Here is an 8,895-nt window from a genome sequence, read left to right as displayed (position 1 = left end):
ATATATATATATATATATAAAACAAACTACATTTTCATGTGATGTACCAATGGGCTGTGTGTGTAAGGTTGTAGGACATGACATGACCTGCTGGAGTTTAGTACATCTCTTTCAAAGGGGATTAAACAAGCCTTCTCCTCTGTGAGCTGAGCCTGGTCTTTGCCCATGCAGGCTGTGTGTGAGAGGCTGAAATCCTGCTTCTTTATAAAATAGATGAGCTTCTGGTTGAAAGCCAAGTAGGGTGTAAGTTGTCTAAAGTACAGATAAAATTCCCATTTAAAAAAAAAAATCTGATAAATTACCTGTTTAATTTACTTCTTGATTGTCCTTGGCTGAAGTCTTTCATCATTTCAACAAAAATTATACCAACTATGTTTTACTAACTATAGTCACTTATGTGAGTTATTGTGTGTTTAAATGGATGACTACTTTAAACTGTTCAGACAAAGCTAGGATGTCAAAATTTGTCATACATTCAGCCCCACCCAATTACTCAGTCTGATGTAGTTAGCTCACAGGAAATTGACTGTGGAGAGTAAAACATGCTTCAACAAAGTTAAAATGCCTATCGTCTAATGGGAACTCTCAGGGGTTTTCGGCTCTAGGGATGTTCAGGCTAATACTTTTTTCTCTGCTGTATTTTATTTAGGCTATTAATATTTCTTTGTTTCTACAAATTTTAAAAGTGTATTATTTACTGTCAATCAAAAACTTGGGGAAATGCAAAACTTAGCTTTGTCATCACAGGAATAAATTATATTAAAATATATTAAATTGTAATAATATTTCACAATTTTACTGTGTTTACTGTATTTTTGATCAAGTGGGCATAAGAGACAAAATCTTACTGACCCCAAACCTTTGAACAGTATGTAAATCCATGATATGGTAACAGACAAAACATTAATATGAAGTTTTTTTTTTTTATCTGTGTCTCCGTGTTGCCTACCTAGACAACATCTGACGGAACGCGCCCCAAAATGCTGTTTTGGTAGGTAACTCACTAGGTTCTAAGACGAATTTTAGTCCGTGAGTAGCGAATGAAAGTGTAAGATTCACACAGAAGGGCTTCTCTAACGCTGGTATGGATTTTGAGTCATTTCAGTGATTCGAATCTTTTGAATCATTCACCAAAAAGATTCGTTCGCTGATTCGTTCAGTGACTATTTTTTTAATGCGCAATTTTGAATCTGGTCTTTGCTGAATTAATCACAAGCAAGAGTGTTGTTTTAAATATATGCACTGCTGTGATTTGACCTTATTCATATGTATGTATCATATGAGTATGTGTTCACTACATGTGTGACATGGTAGAGAATATGTCCTCTTTCCTGATGGAGCAGCAGCCCAGTTTTGTCTCTCGCCGGAGACGACGGTGTTTATATTAAGGGGAGCATGCCAAGTCTTGTACAAGGGCTCATTGTTTTTATATCTAGAATATGTAGTGATGATGAGTCCAATTAGAAGCTGTGCAGTTTGTATTTAATAACTTTTTGTATAGCAAACCTACCTTGATCAAATTGGTATTATGTATAAAGAGAAGTGTTTCCTTTTAGACCCTTCCCACAGAAGGAAGTGTTTGTTTATATAATCAAATCATGGCCCTGACATGATGAGATGTTCAAAGTTCAGCAGTGGGTGTGTTGTAAAGGTGCATTCAGGTGCAGTTCTATAACGCTTTTCGAATGTCTGCTGGGTAATAGTGAGCTATGTAGTTCCTCATTCTCAGTGCTTGTGCTACTGGTGGAATAATTTAGCTTTATCCACTCTGACACTTTGTTTTTTTAAATAAAAGAAGCAATGTTTAATGTTGCCTGAAGGAGGTTTGTTCCAAAAATGGAAGCTGTGGTTTATTTTCTCACAGAAAGAGCTGAAATTGTAGCATGAGGCTGTTATTGTGGTCTATTCATAGAGAAGACCATAATTCATTACCATTAGACCGTGTTTTATGTGTGAGTGTTTTGTATAGACAATTGCTAAATATAGTATTGTACAACAGTATTGTATTATTCACTAATGTCTCATGTAGTGGTCTCCCAATATGTATTATTTTTTTTTTTTTAATGTTAGATGCCAGTACTATGTAAGCCACCTATGTACATAATAGGCCTACAATTTAGTGACATCATATGAGTTATAGATAAAGTTGATAATTATTAAATATATACTTTTTTTTTTAAATTAGTATTGGATAATAATTATCAGTATTGGATATTAATTCAACCCTCTACAGACACCTTGGCAATTGAATCGCCATTGGCTATTATATATACATAATAAATATTTCTAAAATGACACAGTTTTTCTTTTTTTTTTAAATGAGTTTTTTTAAATATATGAAAGTACACTCTTAACATCAGTCAGTCGAGCATTATAATATGATAATCAAGTATTATTTAATGATAGAACTTTAGTAATTAGAATTTAAACTTGAAATTTAAAAGTCATTTTAATTGAACGTAGGACTGGTGGTGGTGCTTTTTTGGTCATTCAGTGTTTCTGTAAAAAATTGGGAAAAAACTAACAAAAATACTGATAAGATAATGATATGAATTATACTAATAAGAACACTATAAAACGCACTAAGGATTAATGAGCTGCTGGATTAATGAATATTAATCAGGTTGTGTGCGTTCGCTCGAACTGATTTGCTGAAATCAAAACAGGGATGACAATAGGTGAGCGCCAGCCAATGATATTGCTGTTTGCGCATTAGTTCCGCCCACTACTGGAGAAAGTGGCAGTTCTAAAAAGCTAAAGAATTCCAAAGGAACGCTGTTATTTTGACAGGAAAATACAACAAAGAATATTGTTTACATGTCGCGCGTCAATTCAGAGTAAAATCTGAGAATTTATTAGCCATTGGCTAATATTAGACATCATTTAGTCGCCCAGAGTGAAGATTTAGTCGCATATGCGAGTGATTTACTTGCAATGTAGAGGGTTGTTAATTGGATATTTCTTCTATTTTTTACACATCTAACAGTGTTTTTAGTGTTTTTTAATCTTTAAACTACTACTATTAATTTAAATGTAAACTTTAGTAAATCTCAAAATTATAATCCATTTTTCTTAATGTACATAATGCTGTGATGCCCAAATCCACATGTAGCATTTAAAACAATTGATTTTAGTGTTTCATTTGAATTTAATTAGACAAAATAGTGTAGAATATTAAAGTCGTGCTGTAACTGAAGTAGCGACAGAAGACTGAATTGTGACATTGTGATTAACAATTATCAAAATTCTTATAAAAAAAAGCCCTAAAGTAGATGGATCAATTGTTCACAATATTTAGAAAATAGATGGGTGAATTTCCGTTTCATGCGAACTTCGGCCATTTATTGATTATCTGCCATCACATGAAAATATTTATTGGTTTTATCGGTTTCTACCTGGTCTTCCAGAAAGTGCTTCCTGTGGAAATACAAAAGATTCACAATCAGCCACTGTCTTTCTGGTAAATCAGTGGGGTTGTTATCAGTGGTTTTGCTGTAGTCTGGTCTAAACCCATGTAAGCGGTGAACTGTGTTTGTGCAGTGAGTCATGGCCGGTTTCTGTGCACAGCTTTAGCGAGAACTCCAGCTTGATTTCCCAGCTCGTCTGTGATGACTGAGGGTGTGTCTGTGACTCATCTCACTGTTGAATCTGCTCTGGGATCAAGGTTGTTCCACACCCCCACCTGTCCAGACAGCCTGCCACATGCTGCCAGCTCTCATACTCTCAGTAGGGAGGACTACGCTCACTGAACAAGTGACAAGTGTTTCCTGCATTTGCCATTGATTTATATTTGTTGAACATCAGGGGAATGTATAAAGACATTCACCTGTATGTGTTCATGATCAACAACTAAAAATATCTGGAGTCTGACCATAATTATCTTGAAATGTATTGTTGAATGTGGTTCTTTTGTTACAAATCCACCACTTTCACTGTAGCTGGCGTGAACTTAGAAATGTAACTTCTCAGATAGGCATTTTGCTTCCAGAATGTACAGAAATTACTGTTTGCACACTAAACCCTCACTGAGATGTGATTTCTATAAATTCATCCCATTTATAGCACCAACACTAAAAATATTAAAGCTTAAACTGATGGAAGACTAGTTGACAATCCTTACTATACGTTACTTGTTTACTATAAGTTAGGGGTCTATGAGATTTTGTTTTGTTTTGAAGTCTCTTATGCTCAACAAGCCTCAAAAATACAGTTAAACACTAATATTGTGAAAGATTAAAATTTAAAATAGGTTTTCTATTTTAATATATTTTCAAATGTAATTTATTCCTGTGATGCAAAGCTGAATTTTTAGCAGCCATTATTAGTCTTCAGTGTCACATGATCCTTCAGAAGTCATTCTAATATGCTGATTTGACCCTCAAGAAACATTTCTTATAACTATTGCAAATCGCAGTTGTGCTGCTCAATATTTTGTGGAAACTGATATGAGAAGGTAATATAAGTGCATCCAGATAAATGAAGCCTAATACAAAGATTGTTAATGCTCAGTTTTGTACTGTTTTATGTACATCTGCTTTTAGTCTTCTCAGAAGCTTCTACATTTTTAGGTCAGAAATGGGAAGCTGGGATAGCACTGACCTTGTTTCTCTGGATTGGTCATCAGTGACTGGCATCTCTGTGCTGAGAATCCCTAACAAGTGTGAAGAATGAAAAAAAAAAATGCTCTGACAGGCCTTTCTACTCAGGCAAGCAAGAAGAAACAGGCCCTCATGTCAGAGAATGTTTCTAACACTTTTGGTTTTGTCTGTTTTGAAGCTTCTGGGTGCAGTCTGTACTCCTCAAGACAAAACATTATTTACAGGCCTTTCATAAAGGGAGATTCTGTCATTTACTCATCACAAAAGGAGTTGTTTTGAAATACTGTACAATGGAAGTCAATTGGCTTTCATTGTAAGGCCAAAAACAGAATGTTCCACAGAATAAAGTCAGTCATTCAGGGTGAGTGATTGTTGACTCAATTTTAATTTTTGGGTGAACTATCCTGTTAATCACTGAGTGAGCAATGAAATGTTGGACTATCCTAGATTTGAGCAAACCTTCTACCAGTTCAGCATGTTTCCTGTTTCCTTATGATTTCTGTTGTAATAGTGTTTGCGAAGCACAGAAGCAGAACACTGTGATGTGTAGGAGGATGGAGAGAAATATTAAGCTCTTGATGGTGCATTTTTTGACCTGATCTTACCATAGCGTGGTAAGGAGTGGGTCATACCTCATGATGTTGTGTTGGCCTTTCTGTGGTAATCTGTCTCATCCTTGGTGTGGTGGTTAATCTGGTATTTACCCGTGCCTTAAAGCTGTTGCTTTCCCTGAAACAGATTACTGTTAGATGGGTAGACGGATGCAGAAAGATTGATCTTCAGGTCTCTGAGACGGTGATTAAGCTTAATCCTGGACTAAAACGAAGGAGGGAAATCCCTTGAAACTGCTTCGAGTCTGCATGGGAATGGCACTAACAGGAGGATGAGCTGATATTTAGCCTGTATTTAAGATCATTCACCTGGTGGTTTGCATGTTTCTTGGGGCCTAAAGAAATGACATGAAGAAAGTGTCTAAATGTGGACTTCAAGCTTTTCCTCCATTTAATTTCTTTCGTTTACTCTTCTTCTACAGGAGCTGCTGAACAAATATTTAATCCAGAATTCCACAAATCCTGAGAGCAAAGTCTTCTACCTGAAGATGAAGGGCGACTACTACAGATACCTTGCTGAAGTCGCCTCAGGAGACGACAAGAAAAGTAAGAATGTTTGGCTGCTGGTTTTGTGGGTTTTACAAACATTTCCGTAAAATGTAGGACTGGACTTTCCTTGGTATGATGTAACTGGAAACATCTAAACAAGGGGAAGATTGTCTTGTGTCTGAGTATAGGCTGATCATCATCTGCTCAATACAGATACTCATTCTCACCAACACATTTTTGAACTTTCTTTTTGGCTCATATTAGAAATTTCATATTTTTATTTTTGGGATTGACCTAGTTTTAGCAGCGTTTCTTTTTGTAGGTTTGTGTTCCTCAACAGTAAGGATTTTTTATTTTATTTTATTCTTTTTTCTGCCAACATTTTCACTGGCCCCACCACAAAAACATATGCAATAAAACATTTTTAAAACGTAGTGTTTGTAGTATTATTTATTATATTATCAAAAATGTTTAAGTAAAGAACAGGTGCATCTCAATAAATTAGAATGTCGTGGAAAAGTTCATTTATTTCAGTAATTCAACTCAAATTGTGAAACTCGTGTGTATTAAATAAATTCAATGCACACAGACTGAAGTAGTTTAAGTCTTTGGTTCTTTTAATTGTGATGATTTTGGCTCACATTTAACAAAAACCCACCAATTCTCAACAAATTAGAATACTTCATAAGACCAATAAAAAAACATTTTTAGTGAATTGTTGGCCTTCTGGAAAGTATGTTCATTTACTGTACGTGTACTCAATACTTGGTAGGGGCTCCTTTTGCTTTAATTACTGCCTCAATTCGGCGTGGCATGGAGGTGATCAGTTTGTGGCACTGCTGAGTAGGGCTGGGTATCGAATTCGATACTTTTTAGGCACCGAACGAATTGCCTTGATACTATCAAGTATCGAAAAACGTCTCGTCGTTCGGTACCAAATTTCGATACCTAAGGGGTTAATCTCATCAACGTCAGTGAGGCGCAGATCGATCAGTGTTTGACATCCGCGAGAGCGATGCGAAAACGTACGGAGCAGTTTGCTCGTGGTATCTTACTATAGTCTAATACACCGATAGGTCTGCACAGTCGGTCCGCGACTGTGACACTCAAAGATGTGGCTCACATGTGAGGATTTAGTGTGAATGCGTCCCAGCCCCCGTAGCTGTAAGGCTACATTTACACTGGTGCGTCTTTGTTTTAAAATGAAAACGATCCTCGTCTTACTGGCGTTTCCACTGCATTTCAAGCCGGCTTTCCACTATCTCCGACAAATGACAGACCGAAAGTCATTCATTTCCAATGGAGAGTAGCGCGGAAGCTGTGTAGAGTTTCAATCATATGCAGATGTCCGTTCATACTTCAAGACCGAAAGCGCGTTTTATGTGACTGTAACAACGTTTGTAGGCTGTGAAGAAGGAGGCGGGAACCGGTGAACATTTAAACAAACTTTAATAATAAAATAAACTCAAAACAGCGCGACAGCCCCTCGCGGATGACTATCGCGCACAAACAAAACCAAAACACAAAATAAAATCCAGGCCTGGTCTTCTCTCATCCAACACGGTCGTCACTCCTCCCTTTTATCCTTCAGGAGCTCCTCCGTGAGACTCGAGACCAGTGAGTGGGTGCAGGTGTCGCTCATTAGCAATCACTCAACCGGCCTCACTCCGTTCCCACGGCTCTCGGTCCGCCCCCACTCGTCACATACCCCCATCGCCCCTCGCAGGCCGGCGAGAGAAAAGGAGATGGAAGAATGAGGAGAGACAGACGATAGAGGGAAGAGAGGAAAAAAAAAAAAAAAAAATTCTGGGTCCGATTCCCCGACACACTGCCACTTGGTCCTCAACCGGCTGAGAGGCTCTCACTCGCGGTGCCATGCGATGGTACTGGACATCGTTGGTGGATGGCCCAATGCTCCTCCGCCTCCTGGCGGCCGGCGATGGCTCCTCCTATTAAGGGCAGGCGGCAGCGAGTCCACCGTTCCCTGCTCCTCCCCAATCATGGTGGATGGCAGCAAGCTCCGGCCTCCTGGCGAACGGGCAGACTCCTCCGCTCCCTCACAGACGGTAGCCACCCCTCCTCGACCCAGGAGCGCAGCAGCGTGCTCTCCGTCCCATCTCGTCTTCCATTGTTCCAGCACCACCGCCTCGGGCAGCCACCGGTGGTCTCCGCTTGTTCCTGCTGCCCGATCTCCTCAGCACCGCGATGACATTTAAACAAACTTTAATAATAAAATAAACTCAAAACAGCGCGACAGCCCCTTGCGGACGACTGTCGCGCACAAACAAAACCAAAACACAAAATAAAATCCAGGCCTGGGCCTCTCTCATCCAACACGGTCGTCACTCCTCCCTTTTATCCTTCCGGAGCTCCTCCGTGAGACTCGAGACCGGTGAGTGGGTGCAGGTGTCGCTCATTAGCAATCACTCCACCGGCCTCGCTCCATTCCCACGGCTCTTGGCCCCGCCCCCACTCGTCACAGTGACCATTCATGCACAGTGTAGAATCATGCTACATAAGACCAGGGTTTAAATTGGGCCGGGCCGTCTGGGGCTGAGCCCCGGCACATAGACTCCAGGGCTTGACATTAACTCATTAACGCTAGACAAGTAACATGATTAAAACATCAGTAAACAAAAATAACTATGTAAACACCAAAACGCAATATTATTCTGATTTTATTACATTTAGAGTAAGTGGTGAATAGTGGATATACAGTAGCTACTGTATATAATGCATCTATTGACGGTATGAGGTTGCGCTGCTGAGGCGAGGCTCACGCAGCCTCTCCAGGAGAAATCAAAATGCGCAACACTAAGAAACTCCGCATCCTGAGGTAAAAATTCAAAATGGAAAGTTTTTATATTTAAAATACAGTTAGTTAGGCAACATCACACAACGTTTTCACCATTACGACTGTTTAATAGTTCTATAAACAGTTCAATAAGCAAATACAATAATATTAGGTCACTTACATTTTAGTAAGTACATTCATTGCTGATTGATTCCGTGTTTTGAACGAATTGGTTGAGTCAAAGTTTCATTAGCCCATGCATAAACATCTGATGAATCTGCCGTTTGAACGAATCGTTTGAATGAACGACTCAATGAATCACTCATTAAACGCTCACTACTGGCACCTACTGGCGTTTTAATTTAGTTGAAAAGTATCATTTCCACGATAATTTCTTGTTTGT

The 8,895-nt window shown here is 38.8% G+C and overlaps 1 protein-coding gene across 1 annotated transcript in view; it reads left to right on the top strand.

The window, feature by feature from the left end:
- Positions 1-5,613: 5,613 nt before the first annotated feature.
- Positions 5,614-8,895, top strand: part of LOC107594787 (14-3-3 protein beta/alpha-like) — a gene marked incomplete at its 5' end in the record, with an annotated part of 11,604 nt that continues 8,322 nt past the window's right edge. The window contains one exon of the mRNA XM_016284965.1: positions 5,614-5,755. Within this exon, the coding sequence (XP_016140451.1) occupies positions 5,614-5,755 (142 nt within the window). The remainder of the gene's footprint in view (positions 5,756-8,895) is intronic.

This window comes from Sinocyclocheilus grahami, unplaced genomic scaffold (genome assembly GCF_001515645.1).
Source record: "Sinocyclocheilus grahami isolate Dianchi unplaced genomic scaffold, SAMN03320097.WGS_v1.1 scaffold191.1, whole genome shotgun sequence".
Lineage (NCBI taxonomy): Eukaryota > Metazoa > Chordata > Actinopteri > Cypriniformes > Cyprinidae > Sinocyclocheilus > Sinocyclocheilus grahami.
The sequence above is the reverse complement of the archived record's forward strand: the minus strand, read 5'-3'. Positions and strand labels throughout refer to the sequence as shown.